Raw genomic sequence first — 23,688 nt, forward strand, 5'->3', positions numbered from 1 at the left:
ATGGGAGTGGAGCTACTAATGGGTTATCACAGACATCTTAGTTTCATCTGATTTATTAGCTCTGCTAATTATCCCAATAAATCAGTGTTTGAATGGAACTTGGCATTGACACTACAGGTGAAGGACTGGAATGACTGTTGGGGAGCTAACAGAAGGGAAGACCCAGCTGCAGATGTCAGGGAAAAAATGAAACTTGACAAAATGCAATCAGAATTGGGAGATACAAAAGCAATATGAAATACTCTGAGAGGATGCAGCTCCCTATGTATTAATACTTCATCTCTGTGCCAAGAGCATCTTCACCATCAACAACATCTGCAAGTGATTCCTGTGGGCAAAGAGCAAAGGAGACACTCACTGCTGCCCCAGTGCTTTTGTACATTCTATGAAATTTGATGCAATAAAAACGACATGGAAATTACATAGAGCAGTGAAGTTCCTGTGGTGCAGACTGGGGTAAGCAGGTTGAAGGTGCAGGTTACCATGCTGAAATCTTGCTGTTCTTCAGAAACAGTGCAAAAACCTTATTGGACTGAATGCATGCCGGCTTTCCTTCCCCACATTTCCAAACTAATACTAATCTAATGACTGGGAGTAAAAAACGACGTCACCTGAGCACATCCAGCAAGCTACTGAAACAAGAATATTTTGGTGACAGCCTGAGCAGGCCCCCGCAGACAGCATCAAACCACTGAAAATGTGAAGCAGCCTCTGCTCTGACAACAGCCAGGTTTGCACTGCTGCTGGCTGTACTGGCTCACTCCAGCTCTCATGCTCCACCCTTCGCTGTTTGGTTTCTTTTTTTTTCAGCTTTTGCAATCTGACAGAGGCGGGTGAAAGCAAGTTGAGGGAAAGGACATTCCCCTGAAGAGCAGTTGGAGAGCAGTCCTCAAGCCTTGTCTGCCTCTCTGTGCTAAGCAGAGGACAGCAACGAACCTTCTAAGCTTTAGCCTAGAACCACTCCAAGCCCCGGAGCACACTGGCACTTCAATCGAATTTCCAGGTAAGCCTTTTTTTAACTCCTGGATCTTGGTAGCTGAGTGCTCTCTAACCAGGAAGTTAAATCAGTCTGGGGACAAAACACAGCAGAAATGGTGTAAGGGCAGAGCAGGGAGCTCAGCTGCTTGATGTTGTAGCTACGCTGCGTTATTTACTCAGTGGTGAGCCTCAAGCTACTTGGGCATTTGTGCCATCTGCCTCATTTCAGCAACCCCCATGAAAACAGCCCTGTAAACACCCTCAAGAGATGGACAGACAGACAAACGCACACCAACATTTTCCTTGTGAGTAAAAAGTTACTGCACATGTTCTGCTTGCTGTGGTGGTGGGAAAGAAAGGGAGAAAAAGGGAAAAAGTGGTTTAACTGGGATGTTAAAATTCACACAACAAGAACTAAGCTTGTGCCAAGCTTTCAGAAATGAATGGAACTGTAGTTCTGGGAAAATCCTGGGAACAGCCAAAAGCTGAACAAAGAGAACCTCCTGACTCTGATGCTCTTAACCCCATCGTGGATCACTCAGGCCTGCCTGGATGCTGAGACAGTGGTGGCCATGATCAATAGTCAGAGTTCTGTAAAGCCTCTGTCATAAAGGTTATGTGGGGACCCAAATTGTGGCACCCTCTGCTTCTTCCAGGATATTACACCAAATGGGAATTTTTCATTGTCTTTGTTTTGTGTATACTGAAAGTACCTTTCTAAAATCCCCATACAATTGTGGGTTTACCATTTTTCATCAGATTGGGAATATAATCCAGTTGAACAGTTGGATATTTTTCCTTTGATTTTACTTTGGGTGTTGCATACAGGAACTTGAGAGCATTTTTGGACCTCTTGCGTCAATAATGGGAATCAGATTGCTCCATATTTACAGATGTCTGAAATTTAGCAGTGCCTGGGGAGAAATAACAAAAATACTTGGCTCCATCAAAATCCCATTCCTTCCATCAAGGGCCGGGAAGGCTCGAGCTGCTTTCCAGCCCTGTGTTTGTGCAACAGCCTTGCACTGAGCCCTCTGCCATCCCAGAGGAGGGCAATGCCCGCTCCCTCACCCAGGGGCAGCCACCCACCACTGGGAAGACCATGAACAGAAAGAGGAACTGCATCCCAAAACATGATTTTAGAAAATGTGAGGCCTTTGATCCTTGTGGTTTAGGCCCAAACCTTGGTTTCCTCCTGGTCCTGGAGAAGGGCCGTGATTATCAGGACTGGGATAATCTAAGCTGTGCTGTGGGGAGGCAGCTCCCAGCAGATGAGCAAAAACCCTCCCACAGCCTTTTCTGCCCTAGAAAACCCTTCTGCACTCCAGGTCATGTCTGTTACTGCTGGCACGAAGAGCAGGAGCAGGTGAGACCGGTTCGTGCCTGGCTGCCTAAATAATGGATGTAACACCATGGCAGGGCAGATTTGCTTCAGATTTGGTTGCAGAAGAGGTTCTGGATCACAGTGCAAGAGTGGGAGGGTTTGTTTTCTGCTTCTGCTTTGCTGATACCATGAGCAAAGCAGTTTCAGATCTGGAGAGTCTCAGTTCCTATAATTTCTAGCAGGGAAACATTGCTGCTACTGCTTTTGTTCCTTCCTACAGAGATTTGTAGCTTTGCTGGGCAGGAACTCTGCTGAAATGTGCTTAGCACAGCTGGAGCCTCTCGTCACAGCTGTAAAAGAGGCAAATAAAAATAACATTTGTGCTCATCAGCAGTGTCCCATTGGCTTCTCTCAGCACTATTACTCAGCTGCCTTTGATTCAGATATTAGTCAAATCCTGCTCCTCTTCTGAGCACCCCATTCTAAGGGATGGGCAAGAGCCTTCTACCACTTCTGACACAGCCTCTTATTTTTTCCCACCCTTCTCTCAGAGGCAGCATGGACATCAAGGAGTATTTTGCCAGAATTTCTTACCAGGGCTCTTACAATAAGCCAGACCTGGCTACCATGTCAGATATATTCCAGCACCACATCCAAGCTGTTCCTTTTGAAAACCTCAGCATCCACTGTGGAGAAAGAATTGAGCTGGACCTGGAAGCCACCTACAACAAGATGGTGAGGAAGAAACGCGGGGGCTGGTGCATGGAAAATAACTACCTTCTGTCATGGGTCCTGAAAACTCTTGGCTACGATGTCACCCTTCTGGGAGCAAAAGTTTATGTCCCAGAGCTCGACGCCTATCCAGAAGAAATTGATCATTTGCTGCTACGAGTGGAGCTTGATGGCAAATCCTACATTGTGGATGCAGGATTTGGGATGGCCTACCAGATGTGGCAGCCAATGGAGCTGATTTCAGGGACAGATCAGCCTCAGACTCCTGGGGTCTTTCGTTTTCAGGAGGAGAATGGGATTTGGTATTTAGAGAAGGTGAGAAGGAAGCAGTGGGTTCTGAACCCAAGCACCTCAACTTCCCCAAATGTGGAAAATGAAGTTTGCCGTCGGGTTTATCTCTTCACCCTTCAGCCACGAGACATTGAGGAGTTCAGGGGCTGCAATGACCACCTGCAGACAGCACCAGACTCCCTCTTTGTGACCAAATCCATTTGCAGTCTGCAGATTGCTGACGGCATCCGGGCACTGGTGGGGTGGAAACTCACAGAGATAAAGTACAATTATAGGGACAATATGGATCATGTGGAAATCAGAATGCTTGCAGATGAAGAAATAGAGAAAACACTGAGGGAGAAATTCAATGTAACATTAGAGAAGAAATTTGTACCTGTCAATACGAGCAGGTTATCTCTGTTCTAACTCACTGCCTGGATTACAATTCAATTCAGTGGCATTACAGGCAATTCTTCCCTCTCTTTCTGACAAGCATCCAGAGGTTAATCTTTCTCCTTCCTGCTACACCTGTGTAAGGCAGAACATACTACCACGAATCTGGAAAACAAATGGATTTTCACAACTATTCCTGCATTTCTTTTTAGGCTGGGTACCAATAATTTCTGCCAAGCTCAATCAAATCATTACCCTTGTGTTTGTGCTTAGTGGGAAGCAGACTCAGCCCATTCCCTACTCCTTCCACCTCTTAAAAGCTTTTCTAAACACACCCAGTGTAGCTGGGCAGAATGATGGAGCTGTATGTCTTTGTCTTTACTACCTGGTGCTGCCACCTGGGAAGAGGTCGTACTTGCCTATTAAATGAATCCTATATTATTTTGGGAGTGTAATAGCCAAACCACAAAGACATCCTGTGCTGAGTTTCTCCAGTCAAGCCATTAGACTATTCTTTTTGCTCTCACATCCACAACACCCTCGCACATGGCACTCAGGCCATCCCACACCTGTGCAAAGTCACCAAGTGAGTACTTGAGGACAGCTTATTTATGACTCAGAACTAACAATAAGAAATGTTATTGACAATTCTGTGTTGTTTCAGACTTTGCACAGCTCCTGTTCTCTCAGTGACATAACCAGTGACATAACCTTCCTTTGAAGTGAAAGCATCTCCTGAGCATTTTGTTTGCTCACCCTCAGCAGCAGACTGCTGGCAATACATGTTCCTCTCCTCAGACTACTCTGGGTGCTATTACAGCAGAACCCAAACACATGCACAGAACTCTTTTTGTGAAACAGATCTGTTCTACTGAGGATGTGTTTGCAGTGACACTAATTATATTGATATAAGGAGAAATGATGAATCTTAATCACATACCTAAGGGCTAAGATTTCTAGTAGGAGAAACAACTCAAATGTGACCCCTTTGCCCTTTGAGAAGATGCTTGATGCTTTATGTACAAATCCTGGAAGCATTAAAACTCTGCACTTATAATTAAGCAAATTATATTAGTGAATTACAATGAAATAAAAAAATCAAGCACTGTGAACTAGAATTATTCAGATGTTTTACCCCCTAAATTACAGCATGTATTCCCATAGTAAAAAATAAATGTCATTAATCAGTGAAGTTGTCCTGATTATTTGTATGTGCTAATATTTTCCAGCTAAGGCTTGTAAAAGGATAATAACTCATGGACCCTTTTTCACTTGTTATGCAGCCAGTACAGCTTTCTTGAACTAGCAGTTCAGATTTAACAAAAGCTGCTATTCTGCATGTTCAAAATGTATTTCTTAGAGACATGGCAAGTTTCTGAAGCCCCTGTCTTCCCAGAGTCATATTCACTTATATTTGCTTGGCTGCAGGAGTGCAATAGTTCCTTATAGTACATGTGGCCCACCCATCCTATGATAAAATGAAATGTGGTTGTAAAAGAAAGAGAGAGGCTTCTTATTGTGTGGACCAGGAGCTTGCAACACAAATGATCAGCAGACTTGTCCCAGGATCAGGCTTGTTTTTGATCTGTGTTTTTCTTTGGCCCCCAAATTAGTGGGCTATCTAAAGGAGCTAAACTCAGTGGGACAGCAGGGACAAGGCATTGGGATGAGGTAAAAGTGCAGGCACGTCCTGCAAAGCTGTGGAGCAGGAGGAGATCCACACAGAGCCAAGAATCTCCATCCTTTGTGGGAACAAACATAGGAAACACCTAGAAAGGGCTGTGCCCATCCTCTCTTCCTGTGTCAGGGGGTTTCCTGCACTTTGTGCTGGACCATAGGCTTGGGGAATGAGTCCAGAGCTATAAAATCAGAGACCTTTAAGATCAGAGTAGGGAGTTATGTCCATCACCCCCATGATACAGAGTGTGGAGGGCGGGAACAGGGAAAGGCATTTTTCTTTCTGCTGACTCATCTGGAGTGAGTGCCCAGAGCTGCCAGGGTGCTGCCCCTGCAGGGCACAGCTCAGAGCTCCTGCCTCCCGCTCACCACAGAGGCACAGTGCACTGCTCAGCAATGCAATGGAACTTGCTGTTGGAAGGATGAAAAAAAGGAAAAAAAAAAAAAAAGAAAAGAAAAAGTTTTCATTTCAGATTGTGCTAGTTTGTTTTTTTCCTTATCATTAACCTTGGAGGCAGATACTTAAAGGCATAGCAAGTTCAGGGAGCTCAGAGTTCTCTGGGGGCAGCATCTTCCCTTTCAAAGGACAGGGCTTCTCTTTGAACCCTGGGGAATTGACACAACTGTGTGACTTGGCAAATCTGACCTTGTTGCGTGTTGGGGCTGGTGTCGGCCACGAGGAACAGCTCAGTGTGCTGTGATGAGTTCAACAGCTGCCATCCCCACCAATCAATCAGTCACTTCCTGCCCTGGATTGCTCCCTGTCTATCATAAGTCATTTCCCACAAGGATCCAGACCATATCAGTGTCAGTAATGTAAAATCTGCATCATTTTTGCACGAGTGCTTTGCTGCTTTAGCATGGGAGCTCCCACCAGAGTGCCCCAGACCCTGAAGCCCCTGGGTGACCTGCAGTGTTGAGGATGGGTTTATAGGTTATAGCCACATACAGAAGTTGCTCATGGTATCCCTACTTTGCACTCCTGCAGGGTTCAGCTGCCATTCAGTGATGTGGAAGGTTAAAGTCTCCTCAATATTGTAAGCAGTTTGTGAACTGGATCATTTCCAGGCTCTCTGTGCAGCACCTAACACAACAAATTGCATGACAGGGATTTCCACACAGATGCCAATACAAATAAAGCAATAAAACCTTCAGAATATAATCTACTCTTAAAGAAGAAACTCTCTGCCCTCTTTGGCTGCTGGGCTGGAGGATAAGGCAGTCCCTGACAGGCACTAAAGGCTGCCTGGACCTTTAAGAGCTGCTGTTGCCAGTGCAGCTCTTGCTGGGACCTTTGGAACAGCCCAGGGTGGAAAGCCTGAGCTGACTGCGTGTGAGGTGAGCTCTGCATGCCTGATCTTTAACTTCCCTCTGCAGCTCTGGGTCAGCCCCTCTGGGAAAGCTCACCCCTGTGAGTCTGCACAGCCTGTGCACAGCACTGTGGGTGTATTAGCAAAGCACAAACTACAGGAGCCATGGAAAGTGGGTTTTGCTCCTTCTGGGTCAGAAAACACCTGCATTTAAAAAGGGTCCCCAAATTTCCCTGGAACTGACCCTGAGCCAGTTCACATAAGGGAATGTGGCAAGGGTTCAGTTCTGGCACCCTACAGAACAATAAAGATTGTTATTTGTCCCAGGAACTCTGGACAAGGAGCATGGATGGCTCTCCTCACACATTATACTGAGATGGGTCCACAGAATTTCAGGATGGTTTCCATCAGGACTGGGATCTGCCTGCTTGACTTCTGGTTTCTCCCTGTCAAAATGAGGGTCTGTGGGAAGATAAGACCAGCAAGCTCCAGACAGGAGTATGAACTTTCTCTTTGTACTGATTTGGAACTGCCCAGATGAGCCTGATGAGGGCAGGTTCTCCTTTCCCTTCAGCATTTTGTGGCTTGGGCATGGGTTCTCTCTTGTGGGGTCACAAACAGGCCACTGATGGGATCATAAAGAGCCAAATTTGGATATGGGAGTGGAGCTACTAATGGGTTATCACAGACATCTTAGTTTCATCTGATTTATTAGCTCTGCTAATTATCCCAATAAATCAGTGTTTGAATGGAACTTGGCATTGACACTACATGTGAAGGACTGGAACGACTGTTGGGGAGCTAACAGAAGGGAAGACCCAGCTGCAGATGTCAGGGAAAAAATGAAACTTGACAAAATGCAATCAGAATTGGGAGATACAAAAGCAATATGAAATACTCTGAGAGGATGCAGCTCCCTGTGTGTTAATACTTCATCACTTTGCCAAGAGCATCTTCACCATCAACAATATCTGCAGGTGATTCCTGTGGGCAAAGAGCAAAGGAGACACAGATTGCTGCCCCAGTGCCTTCTTGCTTCTATGAAATTTGCTGTAAAAAAAAATTACAGGGAAATCACACAGAGCAAAGGAAACAAAAGCAGCAGTGAAGTTCCTGTGGTGCAGACTGGGGTAAGCAGGTTGCAGGTGCAGGTTACCGTGCTGAAATCTTGCTGTTCCTCAGAAACAGTGCAAAAACCTTATTGGACTGAATGCATGCCAGCTTTCCTTCCCCACATTTCCAAACAAATAGTAATCTAATGTTAAAAACGACAACACCTGAGAAAAAAAAGCACCTGAGAAAAAAATGACATCACCTGAGCACATCCAGCAAGCTACTGAAACAACACTATTTTGGTGACAGCCTGAGCCCACCCCTGCAGCCAGCATCAAATAAGTGTAAATGTGAAGCAGCCTGTGCTCTAACAATAGCCAGGTTTGCACTTGTGAAAAACAGGGTTCACTTTGCTGTAAAAATTTACAATTTTAATAAAGGACAATAGGAGGCAAGACCAAAGAGCAAAGGTTCTTAGAGCTGGGTGCATCTTGGCACTCAGCCCAGAGCACACCTGATATTTTGGAAACATCCATTTTATACCATTTTTATTGCACTGGCCTGTTACACATTGATAATAATTATGCACACTAAATTTTCCCTGAATTAGTTTACCTTTTCCAAGAAGCGTTTAGCATGGCTCCTCCTCTGTTCTGCCTTTCTGGAGCATGTGCATTCCTTGGCCGTGGTTTCAGTCCGTTCTTATCACCTCCAGTTTTTGGGCCCTTGTCCACACTGTCTTCAGACAGTGAGTGCTGATAGGTGGCATATCTGTAGCAGGGTCCTCATCCTGTGTTCATTGGATGTTATCCTATCCAAGCAGGCATTTTAACACAAGCATACTTATATCAGCTATTTCACTATGTCTAAGCTTAATTAACAACCAAAACAAAAAGTATATCTTTATAGCAAAGTTACTTTAACACACACTGCTGCTGCTGCCTTGGCTGGCTCACTCCAGCTCTCAGGCACCACCCTTCCGGGTTTTCTTTTCTGTTTGTTTTTTTTTTTTTTTTCAGCCTTTGCTATCTGACAGAGGCGGGTGAAAGCAAGTTGAGGGAAAGGACATTCCCCTGAAGAGCAGCTGGAGAGCAGTCCTCAAGCCTTGTCTGTGCTAAGTATAGGACAGCCAGCTATGCCACTTTAACCTAGAAACACCCCCAAGCCCTGGAGCACATTGGCACTTGAACTGAATTTCCAGGTAAGCTTTTTTTTTAATCCCCAGATCTTGGTAGCTGAGTGCTCTCTAACCAGGAAGTTAAATCAGTCTGGGGACAAAACACAGCAGAAATGGTGTAAGGGCAGAGCAGGGAGCTCAGCTGCTTGATGTTGTAACAACACTGCTTTATTTACTCAGTGGTGAGCCTCAAGCTACTCGGGCATTTGTGCCATCTGCCTCATTTCAGCAACCCCCATGAAAACAGCCCTGTAAACACCCTCAAGAGATGGACAGACAGACAAACGCACACCAACATTTTCCTTGTGAGTAAAAAGTTACTGCACATGTTCTGCTTGCTGTGGTGGTGGGAAAGAAAGGGAGAAAAAGGGAAAAAGTGGTTTAACTGGGATGTTAAAATTCACACAAGAAGAACTAAGCTTGTGCCAAGCTTTCAGAAATGAATGGAACTGTAGTTCTGGGAAAATCCTGGGAACAGCCAAAAGCTGAACAAAGAGAACCTCCTGACTCTGATGCTCTTAACCCCATCGTGGATCACTCAGGCCTGCCTGGATGTTGAGACAGTGGTGGCCATGATCAATAATCAGAGTTCTGTAAAGCCTCTGTCATAAAGGTTATGTGGGGACCCTCTGCTTCTTCCAGGATATTACACCAAATGGGCATTTTTCATTGCCTTTGTTTTATGTACTGAAAGCACTTATCCAAAATCCCCATACAATTCTGGGTTTACCATTTTTCATCAGATTTGGAATATGATCCTGTTGAACAGTTGGATATTTTTCCTTTAATTTTACTATGGGTGTTGCGTACAGGAACTTGAGAGCATTTTTATACCCCTCGGGTCAATAATGGGAACAAGATTGTTCCATATTTACAGATGTCTGAAATTTAGCAGTGCCTGTCTCTGGATCACAGTGCAAGAGTGGGAGGGTTTGTTTTCTGCTTCTGCTTTGCTGATACCATGAGCAAAGCAGTTCAGATCTGGGGAGTCTCAGCTCCTATAATTTCTAGCAGGGAAACATTGCTGCTACTGCTTTTGTTCCTTCCTACAGAGATTTGTAGCTTTGCTGGGCAGGAACTCTGCTGAAATGTGCTTAGCACAGCTGGAGCCTCTCGTCACAGCTGTAAAAGAGGCAAATAAAAATAACATTTGTGCTCATCAGCAGTGTCCCATTGGCTTCTCTCAGCACTATTACTCAGCTGCCTTTGATTCAGATATTAGTCAAATCCTGCTCCTCTTCTGAGCACCCCATTCTAAGGGATGGGCAAGAGCCTTCCACCACTTCTGACACAGCCTCTTATTTTTTCCCACCCTTCTCTCAGAGGCAGCATGGACATCAAGGAGTATTTTGCCAGAATTTCTTACCAGGGCTCCTACAATAAGCCAGACCTGGCTACCATGTCAGATATATTCCAGCACCACATCCGAGCTATCCCTTATGAAAACCTCAGCATCCACTGTGGAGAAAGAATTGAGCTGGACCTGGAACCAATCTACAACAAGATAGTGAGGAAGAAACGCGGGGGCTGGTGCATGGAAAACAACTACCTTCTGTCATGGGTCCTGAAAACTCTTGGCTACGATGTCACCCTTCTGGGAGCAAAAGTTTATGTCCCAGAGCGTGATGCCTATCCAGATGAATTCAATCATCTGCTACTACGAGTGGAGCTTGATGGCAAATCCTACATTATGGATGCAGGATTTGGGATGGCCTACCAGATGTGGCAGCCAATGGAGCTGATTTCAGGGACAGATCAGCCTCAGACTCCTGGGGTCTTTCGTTTTCAGGAGGAGAATGGGATTTGGTATTTCGAGAAGGTGAGAAGGAAGCAGTGGGTTCTGAACCCAAGCACCTCGACTTCCCCAAATGTGGAAAATGAAGTTTGCCGTCGGGTTTATCTCTTCACCCTTCAGCCACGAGACATTGAGGAGTTCAGGGGCTGCAATGACCACCTGCAGACAGCACCCAACTCAAAGTTTGTGCTGAAGTCCATGTGCAGTCTGCAGACTGCTGACGGCATCCGGGAACTGGTGGGGTGGAAACTCACAGAGATAAAGTACAATTATAGGGACAATATGGATCATGTGGAAATCAGAATGCTTGCAGAGGAAGAATTAGAGAAAACACTGAGGGAAAAATTCAGTCTACCACTAGACAAGAAATTTGTACCTGTTGATAACAAGTTGTTCTAACTCACTGCCTGGATTACAATTCAATTCAGTGGCATTACAATCAATTCTTTCCTCTCTTTCTGACAAGCATCCAGAGGTTAATCTTTCTCCTTCCTGCTACACCTGTGTAAGGCAGAACATACTATCACGAATCTGGAAAACAAATGGATTTTCACAACTATTCCTGCATTTCTTTTTAGGTTGGGTTCCAATAATTTCTGCCAAGCTCAATCAAATCATTACTCTTGTGTTTGTGCTTAGTGGGAAGCAGACTCAGCCCATTCCCTACTCCTTCCACCTCTTAAAAGCTTTTCTAAACACACCCAGTGTAGCTGGGCAGAATGATGGAGCTGTATGTCTTTGTCTTTACTACCTGGTGCTGCCACCTGGGAAGAGGTCGTACTTGCCTATTAAATGAATCCTATATTATTTTGGGAGTGTAATAGCCAAACCACAAAGACATCCTGTGCTGAGTTTCTCCAGTCAAGCCATTAGACTATTCTTTTTGCTCTCACACCCACAACACCCTCGCACATGGCACTCAGGCCATCCCACACCTGTGCAAAGTCACCAAGTGAGTACTTGAGGACAGCTTATTTATGACTCAGAACTGACGATAAGAAATGTTATTGACAATTCTGTGTTGTTTCAGACTTTGCACAGCTCCTGTTCTCTCAGTGACATAACCAGTGACATAACCTTCCTTTGAAGTGAAAGCATCTCCTGAGCATTTTGTTTGCTCACCCTCAGCAGCAGACTGCTGGCAATACATGTTCCTCTCCTCAGACTACTCTGGGTGCTATTACAGCAGAACCCAAACACATGCACAGAACTCTTTTTGTGAAACAGATCTGTTCTACTGAGGATGTGTTTGCAGTGACACTAATTATATTGATATAAGGAGAAATGATGAATCTTAATCACATACCTAAGGGCTAAGATTTCTAGTAGGAGAAACAACTCAAATGTGACCCCTTTGCCCTTTGAGAAGATGCTTGATGTTCCTTTATGTACAAATCCTGGAAGCATTAAAACTCTGCACTTATAATTAAGCAAATTATATTAGTGAATTACAATGAAATAAAAAAATCAAGCACTGTGAACTAGAATTATTCAGATGTTTTACCCCCCTCCCCAAATTACAGCATGCATTCCCATAGTAAAAAATAAATGTCATTAATCAGTGAAGTTGTCCTGATTATTTGTATGTGCTAATATTTTCCAGCTAAGGCTTGTAAAAGGATAATAACTCATTGAACCTTTTTCACTTGTTATGCAGCCAGTACAGCTTTCTTGAACTAGCAGTTCAGATTTAACAAAAGCTGCTATTCTGCATGTTCAAAATTTATTTCTTAGAGACACAGCAAGCTCCTGAAACCCTGGTCTTATCAGAGCCATATTCACTTATATTTGCTTGGCTGCAATAGTTTTCATGGCACATGAGGCCCACCCATCCTATGATAAAATGAAATGTGGTTGTAAAAGAAAGAGAGAGGCTTCTTATTGTGTGGACCAGGAGCTTGCAACACAAATGATCAGCAGACTTGTCCCAGGATCAGGCTTGTTTTTGATCTGTGTTTTTCTGTTGCCCCCAAATTAGTGGGAGAGCGAAAGGAGCGAAACTCAGTGGGACAGCAGGGACAAAGCATTGGGAGGAGGTAAAAGTGCAGGCAGGTCTTGCAAATCTGTGGAGCAGGAGAAGATCCACAGAGAGCCAAGAATCACAGCTCCGAGCTCTTTCCTCCTGCTCACCACAGAGGCACAGCACACTGCTCAGCAATGCAATGGAACTTGCTGTTGGAAGAAAAAAAAAAAAAAAAAAAGATTGCGCTAGTTTGTTTTTTTCCTTATCACTAACTTTGGAGGCAGATATTTAAAAGCACAGCAGGTTGAGGGAGCTCAGAGTTCTCTGGGGGCAGCATCTTCCCTTTCAAAGGACAGGGCTTCTCTTTGAACCCTGGGGAATTGACACAACTGTGTGACTTGGCAAATCTGACCTTGTTGCGTGTTGGGGCTGGTGTCGGCCACGAGGAACAGCTCAGTGTGCTGTGATGAGTTCAACAGCTGCCATCCCCACCAATCAATCAGTCACTTCCTGCCCTGGATTGCTCCCTGTCTATCATAAGTAATTTCCCACAAGGATCCCGACCATATCAGTGTCAGTAATGTAAAATCTGCATCATTTTTGCACGAGTGCTTTGCTGCTTTAGCATGGGAGCTCCCACCAGAGTGCCCCAGACCCTGAAGCCCCTGGGTGACCCGCAGTGTTGAGGATGGGTTTATAGGTTATAGCCACATACAGAAGTTGCTCATGGTACCCCTACTTTGCACTCCTGCAGGGTTCAGCTGCCATTCAGTGATGTGGAAGGTTAAAGTCTCCTCAATATTGTAAGCAGTTTGTGAACTGGATCATTTCCAGGCTCTCTGTGCAGCACCTAACACAACAAATTGCATGACAGGGATTTCCACACAGATGCCAATACAAATAAAGCAATAAAACCTTCAGAATATAATCTACTCTTAAAGAAGAAACTCTCTGCCCTCTTTGGCTGCTGGGCTGGAGGATAAGGCAGTCCCTGACAGGCACTAAAGGCTGCCTGGACCTTTAAGAGCTGCTGTTGCCAGTGCAGCTCTTGCTGGGACCTTTGGAACAGCCCAGGGTGGAAAGCCTGAGCTGACTGCGTGTGAGGTGAGCTCTGCATGCCTGATCTTTAACTTCCCTCTGCAGCTCTGGGTCAGCCCCTCTGGGAAAGCTCACCCCTGTGAGTCTGCACAGCCTGTGCACAGCACTGTGGGTGTATTAGCAAAGCACAAACTACAGGAACCGGGGCTGATGGTGAGTGAAGGGCATTTTCTAAGTGCAACCTTGAGTGTTTGAGAGTGAAACTAACCCTTTATTTTGAGCCAGAGTGTATGAAAAATGCAGCTATTGACTCACAGTGTAACTTTGAATCAAACAAACCGTGTAGGCATGTACATGAGGATCCAGCCTTGGAACTTCCTCCTGATTCTCAGCAGAAATGAGAATCCTAATATTCAGCCTAATTACAAAAGGACCCAGTGATCCCGAGGGATGTGTGCAGAGAGGCAGAACCATCTCTGAATCTCAAAGCTGCAGGAACACTGAGCAAACACTGCCTCAGCTGCTGCAGGGGCAGAAGCAAACGAGGCTGAGATCTGGACTGAGGCTTGGGATATTTGGCAACTCAATTTTGGAATACAGATTGTCCCCTGGGAGAGGGTTTGCTCACTCCTGCAGCCTCCTGGCTCTCACAGCAGCAATGGCTGTGCCAAGGAAAAATCTGCCTTCAGGAGAGCCAGGGAGTAAACACTGATTTATGTGGATGCTCCCTAATGTCAATGATGTTGTAGTGCAGCTTTATTGTACTTAAACCTCTTTAAGTATTCATTGAGATTAGAGCACATGTTGTCAGCCACTGCAAGGCTGTCTCTGAAGCAGACTTTAAATTGATGAGGCCAGAGAAGGGGAAACTGAGGCATGAGCAGGGAATTTCCCAAAAGGCTTTCCCAATACATTTTCCCAAAGCCTCATTGGCAGCACCCTATGGGGACTCTCCATGGCTGGATGAAGGGAGCTGGTTTTATTCTATACTTTCACCATGTAATGGGGACACCCAGACCCAGGAGATGGCTTACAAGGGGGGGCATCAGGCCTTCTGCTGCTGACCGAGGGCAGGGACTGATCTGGTTTTGCTTGAAGGTAAATTCCAAGTGTGTCAGACCCACCAAGCTGATGCACTCCTCTGGACTCCTGCTGGTCACAGAGATTCAGCTCCACATCCTTATGGGGTAAAGATGTTTCTATCTTCCTATGTAAAAGAGCTGAAAGTGGGAGGAGAAAGAAAAATGAGGCAGAGGACCATAGGATGAGCCTGTGCCCAACACGTGTGCTGTGTGTTGGGAGGGAAATGGCTTTCTACAAGTGTTTCCAAGGAGATCCTGCCAGAGATGAGGCCCTTGTCCTACAAAAGGGATGGAAAAAATCATAAAATGCAGTATCAAAGAGACATTACTGTTTTTTCATGTAGACTCTTTGGTTCCTTTTGAAGTGATAATGTTTATTTGCTATTCCCTTACTGGGATGATCTTCTATTCTATCAAATTTTCCTGTGGTTTGCATTATCCAGTCTGAATGTTGGTACTAGTGCAGATCAGGAACAATACAACCAAATCATGTGAGTTGTGCTGCTGGCATGAAGACTGGGGTTAAAGTCTAGAGATTAGGCCATTGGATGTGCTCATCTGCTTGGGTGGGGGCACTTCCACCCATGGACTTGAGATGGGATTTTCACAGGCTTCTGGCATGGACATGGGGTCAAATTGCTGGGGGGAAACAGTTGGACCAAAGCTGAGAATACTCAGTGGAAGGGAGTCCGTCCCATCTCATCCACATCAAGGGATTTTTGGAAAATTCTCCCAGGGAATATTCAATCAGTTGAAGGAAGCAAGAAATCCTCAGACTTTCTGAAAATTAACACAGCCCTTAACAGATTGTGAATTGTTCTGAACAACAAATATCTTTGCATGGAAAAAAGCCAAATTAAATCTAAACTAAGGGCAAAAGAAATCCTTGCAGAGAAGGTGAGTCACTGAATTAGAAGTCATACAGGGAACCTTTTGTATCTTGGCCACACAACCAGTGCCAATGACAGTGTCTTTCTGCTAATGAAAGGGGATCAGAGATATAGACAGAAAACCACAAAATATTTCCAATAATTTGATCTGAAACTAAAGCCTTCAGTTTGTAAAAGATGATCAAAGAAAAGAAAAGATTATGACTTCTTTTGTATGTACTTTTAGATCAATTCCTTTGATCCTTAGGTTAGAAAAATTGAAGTCCTTTCCTTTCACAGTCAAAGCCCTGTCTAAACTCCTCAGGGAAATTTAAGAGATTAAGAAAACAATGATCTATTTCACATGGAAACCTGTCTGAAATGGTGACACACTGAGATGTTAATCCCAGTTAACTTAATCCATGAATGCAAAACCTACCAGTTAAATTACCTGTGGGATAAAGAAAGAATTGCTTACCTGGTACAGTAAAAGAAACAGTAAGATCTTGCTGTGATTTTTATGCTGGTATGGTGTGGCAGCTTTTCTGCAAACCTTTTGTTTCTTGATTTTTGAAAAATTTTGTTACGTGGGATCCTCCTCTGTGGCCAGAGATTCTGTTCTGGCATGTGCTGTACCTTCCCACAGAAAAAACCTCCTGGTTTGAAGGCAGCCCCTGAGAGAGGGAAAGCATTAATGCCACCTGCTCCTGTCCCTGTCTCTTTTTAAAGAAATACTTAAAATTTTTTTAAATCCTCATTAAAACAGCCCAGATTACATCTGCAGGCTGGTTAACCTGTGCTACAGAAACAGGAGTGAACCCCTTGTCAGCTGCACAGCAATAACTGGCTACTTTTCTGCTCCCACAGGCAAAATGAAAATTCAGGAGTATTTTGGAAGAATATCTTACAACAAGCCCCATAAGGATGCAGACTTGCAAACCCTGACAGCCATCTTCCAGCATCACATCCACAGCATTCCTTTTGAGAACCTCAGCATGCACTGTGGGGAGCCCATTGAACTGGATTTGCAGGCTATTTACAATAAGATTGTGAGAAAGAAACGTGGTGGATGGTGCCTGGAAACCAACTACCTCCTCTTCTGGGCCTTGCAAGAATTAGGGTATGACATCTGTATTCTTGGTGCAAACAGCTATGAACCAGCAGAGAAGGGATACACTGCTCAGATAAACCATATCCTGCTGAAGGTGGTGATCAAGGGAGAGCCCTACATAGTAGATGCTGGGTTTGGTGGTGCCTACCAGATGTGGCGGCCGCTGATGCTGATTTCTGGGAAGGACCAACCCCAGGCTCCTGGCATTTTCCGCTTCATGGAAGACAACGGCACCTGGTACTTGGAGAAAGTCAAAAGGAAGCATTACATTCCTGAGCACAGCAAGAATGACTTCCCTCATACTCCAGAACTGGGGAATATCCGAAAAATACATAAATTTACCCTCGAGCCACGGCACATAGATGACTTCCAGGAGCTAAATGCGTACCTCCAAGTGTCTCCAGATAACATCCTTCGGAAGAAGTCAATCTGCAGTCTCCAAACCACCAATGGGGTCCTTGCCTTAGTTGGATGGACCCTCACAGAGATGAAGTACAACTACACAGAGGACATGGACCTGGTGAACATCACAACCCTTACAGATGAAGAGGTTGAGAAGACACTGAAAGATAAATTCAGTATAGAACTGGAGAACAAACTCGTACCAGTAAATGTTCGTGGCTTGCCACCTAATTTAGTGGATAAGATATAACTGCAACACTGTGCTAGATGGATCTTTAAATAGCCAAGAGGAAAATTCTAAAATTAACATTAATTACAATAATCTCATTTTTAACTCGAGCTAGTCACAAAGCTTGGTAAATTCCAGTATATTGCTAATTAACTACATATATCAATTGCATATTTTTTATTAAACCTCTCCTTCTTTAGAAACCAAGACATCTTACTAGCTCTGTTTTGCTCATCTGGAAGTTGGTTTTTGACTCCTGAACTTTATGTTCACCTTCTCAAGAACTCATTTTATTGCAGATATATTTTGTGGCAAATGAGACCAAAATTATGCAGAAGGAGAGGTTGTGTTACCATTTTTCAAAAAAGACCTCTATCCTTTTTTGGCATTATTTGCAATCTTCTCAGTCACTTTTACAAATTATTCACTTCTCTTAACAATCTTAAAGTTGAGCTGAATTTGGCCTTTAAATACTGTAGAAAAAAAGAAAGGTTAAGACTTTCTCAAAACAAGCCACCATTAGGTGCTGCTTGGCTTATGAAAAGTTGAAAGACTTAAGTCCTCTTCCCTTTTCAGAAATTGACTTAAAGTAAGATATTTATCCAAGGGTACCTAACCCCCTTCCAAGATCTCTCTAATTTTGAGTACCCACTTTTTCTGAGTCTGATTTATCTGTGTCTGAATTCACAATAAGATCTGTAGAAGATGAGATGATTCAACAGTTCTTAACAATCAGGCTTTTGGTATCACAACTGGAAAAAAAGTTAGATCAATCTTGGCACACTATAATCTAAACTTTCGGGACCACACATTCATGTGATGTCAAGAGGAGACGATGGTATTATAGATAAAATCTTCATATTTATTACAAACAGTATTCTGCACAAAATCTACCTTAAAAAGTGTGGATGCAAAAGAAAGCCCTGGGAAGTGAGGACATGCCACCAGTGTGGTTGCACAGCAAGATATCGAGGACACAGAAGCCTTTTCCCTGATGATACCTGTGGTACTGTACAGGATGTGCCATGAAAGAGGGCAACAGAAGAACATCAGCCAAGAAAAAGACTTTGATTCTTGTTTTAGTCAACCACACAGACCCATGGGGCACCTGGTGTGCTTAAAACTCAGGTGCTTCCCCACGTGCAGTCTAATGTGCTCTTTACCTTTCCCAGAGGCCTCCTCTGATATTCCACCTCTATCCAGTGAAGGGGAGACAGGCTTGACTGGAGAGAATTAAATAAACAGCACTGCAATGCTGTGAGGATGCAGGAGGCCAGCTTTTAGAGCAGAAATGCATTACTTCATGCAAATAAATATTTGTCATGGCATTCATCAGCTCCACAATAACTCCCTGCTACAGCTTGAGTTGAACAGCTTGAAACAGTTCCTGTGTGGACAAAGAAAGCTCATCTGTGCATCCATCGAGCTCAGCCTGCAACACAGCCTGCAACACCTTGGCACCTCAGTGTACCCACCAGGGCACAGATGAACATCCTCCACTGCAAAGAGCTGGTTTGCAAAATAATAATATTTAATTAAAAAAAGTTATAACGCCATCTGCAACTGCCTACTGTAATTATTTTACATAGAAAACGAGTTCATTCTGGTCTTAACTAGGGGAAGGCATAAACATCTACTAATAGGAAGAAACAAAGTTTAATTTGCTCACGGATCAGCGAAGTCCAAAAATGTGAATTCTTCTTGGATGGACTCTGCCCTTTCGTGGAATTTAAGATTCAGAGGCGAGGACCAGCAGAGCTTAGAAAGACAACCCTCACAATCTGTATCCACTCCTGGCTCCACTGACTGCTGCCCCTGTAATAAACCCCCCAGAAATTGAATACCTCAATAAATAAAAAGGGATCTCGTTAGAGGTAAGTTTATTTTCTTAAAAATCCCCTCCAAAGAAAGATACAAACCCCTGGTTTCTTTATGATGGTAAAGGTCATGGACAATAACATAAATGTTCTAAAATGTTCTAAAAATGTGTGGACATAGAGCTAAAATATCACTTGCTAAACAGGAGCTGTTAAAGAGGGCAAAACAGTGATGTGCGATTTCAATTCTTCTACCTTTCACTCTTCAGGAGAAGCTTCATTTCACTATAAAATAGATTCTTTTGTTTAGGTACAATAGTAGATATAAATTTAGAACTGCAACTTCTTATTGGAAGTCGTGCTTTTAGATACTTGAATTTGCAATTTGCAAGTGCAAAGGAAGCAAAAGTTCAGACTAATAATCAATACACTCTGCTTTAAGGGAATAAAATTACAGCTCCTCAAAAACAACTTTAAAAAATTACAGACTCTGGGTTGTACAACCCAGGAAGTCCATGTGCTGATGTATTAGGATAAAGAAGATAACATATTTTCAACAGTGGAATTGCTGATACTGTGTATAATCCTGGTAAGGAATAGTTTTGTATGAACACCTTCATTTGCACCTTTAATATTCTTTTGCTGATGTTTTTCTGTACATAAATCATAACCACATTTGTGGGCGACCTTTTCAGTACCTGCCTTTTCATCTGGTCTGCTCACATTTCAAAAGAACAGTGGCTTTCATCTCCTGCAGTACAGATCTAGTGCCGATCAAGCATATTATGGAGCTGCAGAAAGAAATTACAAATAATACAAACTTGAGAACCAGCTTTATACTGGTGTGATCTATTTAGCATTCACAGTCAGAGTGATAGGATCAGATATGCTCAGATTCTGCAAATCAAAAGTGCCATGACTTTTATGTTACACTGAACAAATATTATTACATTGAACATATCCTCCAACAATACACTTAGATATCACTGGAAGCTAAATTCCTCTCTGTAGCAGGTAATGTGTAGTTTTTGCTGGTGCTCTCTGTTCACTTGGGACAGGTGCATCCACACCATGAATATGCACAGCATGAATCTGCCACTGAGAATCATTTTGAGAAATTCTAGTTTGCAGTAAACATTCAATAGTTCACTGCTGAGTTAAAGGATTGGTGAGTTTTGAGAAAGCTCAGGACCAGAGAGAGTAAAGCAGCCGCTGTTCATTTTCAGGGTGGCCTGTGAGACACAGGGCACAGGAGGGAATGGTGATGTGCTCCCTGTCTTTTAGGTCACTCACTTCCCTCCATTCAGATCCATTATTCCAACACCAAAATGAATTTCTACAACACTCTGAGCAGACACAAGATTCAGTGGTCTGTGACTTTCAAAAGTCAGACTTTTTCAGTTATAATTATCTGAATAAAGCTTTTCACTCTACTTTTCATGTTAACTTTTTGTAAGTAGTGGAAGAGCAATGTGTATTGAACAAGTGATTCATTTACTATCACGTCCATCAGTGGCAGACTCATGAAAAGAACATGTGAATCCTGGCTCAGAATGTCCTCCCTCCCACTGGCAGATGACACAGCCTCCCCCAGTGACAGTTCTGTCACTGAGCAGTGGCTTTAGACCATTTCTCATGAACCCTTGTACACACTCCCCAGCAAGACCTTACATTTCTTCTTAACCCTGCGGTTACAATGCAAATACAGCAAATCCTCATCTCGCAGCCGCCCCGTATGAAACTGAAATGGCATCAGCTGTTTGCCAGAGGGATGACTCTAAGACAAAAGCAAACCCTCGTGTGCACTGCTCTTTGCTCAGGGAACCATTTGATAGGAATGCTTGTTTCCTTTAAAAGCTGTTCTGATGAGGTTCAGTAGATTAAAGAATCTTTGCTGGCAGAGCCAGGGCAGCTTTTCACAGCATCATAAATCACTGATGTAAAGAAACCAAAACACAATTCCTTCCTTTACAGGTGAGATGAACCTTGAAGAGTATTTTGCAAGAACTGGCTATAAAGGCTCCACTGAAAAACAAGATTTGGAAACCCTAACCGATATATTCCAGCATCACATCCGTGCTGTTCCCTTCGAAAACCTCAGCATCCACTGCGGGGAGAAAATTACTTTGGAGCTGGAGCACGTTTACAACAAGATTGTGAGGAGGAAGAGGGGTGGCTGGTGCATGGAAAACAACCAGCTGCTGGGCTGGGTGCTGAAGAGCCTGGGCTATGAGACCAGCTTCCTGGGAGCCTATGTGTTCAACCCCCAGCAGAACGCCTACGCCACCCTCATGACCCACCTCGTGGTAAAAGTCATCATTGATGGCAAAGCCTACATCGTTGATGGAGGCTTTGGGGTGTCCTACCAGATGTGGCAGCCCATGGAGCTTGTGTCAGGGAAAGACCAGCCCCAGGCTCCCGGCGTGTTCCGCTTCACGGAGAAGAATGGCGTCTGGTACCTGGAGAAAATGAGACGGAAACAATACATCCCCAACCAGAGCTTCTCCAACTCTGACCTGCTGGAGAAGAAGGAGTGTCGCAAGGTTTATATGTTCAGCCTCGAGCCACGGACTGTGGAAGATTTCCGTTTCCAGTGCACATACCTCCAGACCTCTCCAGATTCCCTCTTCACAAAGAAGTCCATCTGCACCCTCCAGACCACCGACGGATTCCGGGCACTGATTGGGTGGACGCTCACCGAGACCACGTACAACTACAAGGAAAACATGGATCTGGTGGAATTTGTAACTCTTGAAGATGAAGAGGTGGAAAAGACCCTCAAAGAGAAATTTAACATCAACCTAGAGAGAAAACTTGTCCCCATTAATGTTAAAGGATCTTACACAATCTAGAATGCCAGGAAAACCTACAGTAATGCTATGTGGGTACAGCAGCTTCCACTGTCTGTGCAATCCCTACTGCAAGGTTATGGGATTCTTTTGCAGGTGACTGAAGGATATATACATTAGTATGAGATTAATGTGACTTTCACTTTGGGAAAAATCAGGGATTTAAGACTCTTGAGTCAGTTAGGTAAAATTATTTGCTGGGAGATGACTGCCGTTCAATTTTTGGCACAAATGTAGGATTTGATTTGAATCTGGTTATAAGCTTGGGTAAGATATATGCCTGGGGGATTTTGGACTGCCTGTAGCACATGAGTATGGATTATTAATTGTGATATGCTGCCAACACATTTTCTAAGGTTATTATAGGGAGACAAGTAATCTGTGAGCATTTAGACAAGAAAGCACACATTTAAAACTTCATTTTTCACAAGATCAAACCACTCACAGCTCATCTCATTCCTCTACCTTTAATATGAGTAAAACATTGTCATATTGGAAAGGAGCATTAGGAGGCATAATTCTTTCACCATCATCCTTAGACAAACCATAGTAGAAAATGAAAATCGTCATCATGTGCATCCCTCTGGCCATTACTGCAGTAAACTGCCCCAAGTAATTTTTGGTATGTTGCTATTCTTCTGGTGATGAAAATTCTATATATTGCAGTGTTATTGTGGCTGATGGGCTCTAAGGAGATAACTACTAAGCTTTGTTTCTGAGATATAATCATCCTGTAAATTGTGACTGGTACTTAAATGTCACAGCTGGCTTAGATTTACTTTTGTCCCAAAAGGGGTGGAAATTCTGTACTTTTAGGACTGCATTGTATTTGTAGATGAAGCTAAGCCCACTATACCCTTAATTTTGTCCTGCAAACATGAGTGTCTATATGGCTGTCCTGAATGGGTACCACTTAGCCCTTAGCTTTAATGCCATTAGTGTTTGTTCATCTGTATCAAAGTGAAAAAACAACCCAAGAAGCCAGCCAAATCTAAAGGAAACATTTTCTTTCACAATCATGTTTCCCCATTTTCCAGAAAATGTTGTTCCTCCTACCACGCTTTCTCTGCAAAAAGCCCAGCCAAGGAAACCACTAAGAAAGGGGAAACATTCTTAAATGCATCGAAAATAGCAAAAACACTGAAAAACATTCTTTCTCCCCAGCCTGTAATAAGCCTGAGTATCAGTCAAATGTTGATTCCTCCCACTGAATAGTCTTTCTGCTCAAAGACATAATCTGATCATTAATCTCACAAATGCTGTAAGTGTATATCTGAAATTAATAAAAGGAAAATAAAGACACTCTGAGTTGTTTTAGGTACAGCTGCTCCCAGCTGCACTGACTCTTGCACACCCCATCTGCCAAGTGAGGGCTGCTCACTCATGGTGCAGATCTGCTGGCCACCCCTTCCCACCTCAAACTTCTTAGGAACACTGAGATTGAAAAAGCCCTTTAAGATCATAGAGTTCAACAATCAACTCAACATCACAACCATGTTCACCATTAAACTCTGTCCTTCAGGTGCCACTTCCAGAGATGGCGACTCCACCACTGCCCTTGACAGTCTTCCAGTCCTTTCTGACCCTGTGAAAAAATATTCCTAGTATCTATTCAA

The 23,688-nt window shown here is 43.7% G+C and overlaps 4 protein-coding genes and 1 long non-coding RNA gene across 10 annotated transcripts; 4 read left to right on the forward strand and 1 right to left on the reverse strand.

Annotated features, from left to right (window-relative positions):
- Positions 1 to 888: 888 nt before the first annotated feature.
- Positions 889 to 4,892, forward strand: LOC136561067 (arylamine N-acetyltransferase, pineal gland isozyme NAT-3-like). Of its 2 annotated transcripts, XM_066557188.1 has the most exons (3): positions 911 to 1,003; positions 1,208 to 1,283; positions 2,854 to 4,892. In XM_066557188.1, the coding sequence occupies exon 3, from the start codon at positions 2,861 to 2,863 to the stop codon at positions 3,731 to 3,733; it is 873 nt and encodes a 290-aa protein (XP_066413285.1). In that variant the 5' UTR covers positions 911 to 1,003; positions 1,208 to 1,283; positions 2,854 to 2,860; the 3' UTR covers positions 3,734 to 4,892. The 2 variants fall into 2 exon arrangements, with proteins under 2 accessions (XP_066413284.1, XP_066413285.1); XM_066557187.1 differs by lacking the exon at positions 1,208 to 1,283 and having other exon boundaries at positions 889 to 1,003.
- On the forward strand, positions 932 to 18,962 carry LOC136561066 (arylamine N-acetyltransferase, liver isozyme-like). Of its 4 annotated transcripts, none has more exons than XM_066557184.1 (2): positions 932 to 1,003; positions 16,532 to 18,962. In XM_066557184.1, the coding sequence occupies exon 2, from the start codon at positions 16,537 to 16,539 to the stop codon at positions 17,425 to 17,427; it is 891 nt and encodes a 296-aa protein (XP_066413281.1). In that variant the 5' UTR covers positions 932 to 1,003; positions 16,532 to 16,536; the 3' UTR covers positions 17,428 to 18,962. The 4 variants fall into 4 exon arrangements, with proteins under 4 accessions (XP_066413281.1, XP_066413279.1, XP_066413280.1 ...); XM_066557182.1 differs by lacking the exon at positions 932 to 1,003 and adding an exon at positions 8,845 to 8,941; XM_066557183.1 differs by lacking the exon at positions 932 to 1,003 and adding an exon at positions 13,729 to 13,926.
- On the forward strand, positions 8,826 to 12,278 carry LOC136561065 (arylamine N-acetyltransferase, pineal gland isozyme NAT-3-like). 2 transcript variants are annotated; one of them, XM_066557180.1, is made up of 3 exons: positions 8,826 to 8,941; positions 9,098 to 9,222; positions 10,241 to 12,278. In XM_066557180.1, exon 3 carries the CDS (start codon positions 10,248 to 10,250, stop codon positions 11,109 to 11,111), a length of 864 nt encoding a protein of 287 aa, XP_066413277.1. In that variant the 5' UTR covers positions 8,826 to 8,941; positions 9,098 to 9,222; positions 10,241 to 10,247; the 3' UTR covers positions 11,112 to 12,278. The 2 variants fall into 2 exon arrangements, with proteins under 2 accessions (XP_066413277.1, XP_066413278.1); XM_066557181.1 differs by lacking the exon at positions 9,098 to 9,222 and having other exon boundaries at positions 8,837 to 8,941.
- Positions 14,834 to 17,252, reverse strand: LOC136561070 (uncharacterized). Its single transcript, XR_010784294.1, has 4 exons — positions 17,164 to 17,252; positions 16,924 to 17,015; positions 16,143 to 16,338; positions 14,834 to 14,933 (listed from the first exon to the last, which is right to left on the reverse strand). It is a non-coding gene; the product is annotated as an uncharacterized lncRNA (long non-coding RNA).
- On the forward strand, positions 17,471 to 23,374 carry LOC136561068 (arylamine N-acetyltransferase, pineal gland isozyme NAT-10). Its single transcript, XM_066557189.1, has 2 exons — positions 17,471 to 19,280; positions 21,198 to 23,374. The coding sequence occupies exon 2, from the start codon at positions 21,203 to 21,205 to the stop codon at positions 22,073 to 22,075; it is 873 nt and encodes a 290-aa protein (XP_066413286.1). The 5' UTR covers positions 17,471 to 19,280; positions 21,198 to 21,202; the 3' UTR covers positions 22,076 to 23,374.
- The last annotated feature ends 314 nt before the right edge of the window (positions 23,375 to 23,688 follow it).

This window comes from Molothrus aeneus, chromosome 11, assembly GCF_037042795.1.
Source record: "Molothrus aeneus isolate 106 chromosome 11, BPBGC_Maene_1.0, whole genome shotgun sequence".
In the NCBI taxonomy this organism is placed as follows: Eukaryota; Metazoa; Chordata; class Aves; order Passeriformes; family Icteridae; genus Molothrus; species Molothrus aeneus.

Coding starts and splice junctions, on each gene's coding strand:
- LOC136561067 (XM_066557187.1), top strand. CDS start 2,861: ATGGACATCAAGGAGTATTTTGCCAGAATTTCTTACCAGGGCTCTTAC.
- LOC136561065 (XM_066557180.1), top strand. CDS start 10,248: ATGGACATCAAGGAGTATTTTGCCAGAATTTCTTACCAGGGCTCCTAC.
- LOC136561066 (XM_066557184.1), top strand. CDS start 16,537: ATGAAAATTCAGGAGTATTTTGGAAGAATATCTTACAACAAGCCCCAT.
- LOC136561068 (XM_066557189.1), top strand. CDS start 21,203: ATGAACCTTGAAGAGTATTTTGCAAGAACTGGCTATAAAGGCTCCACT.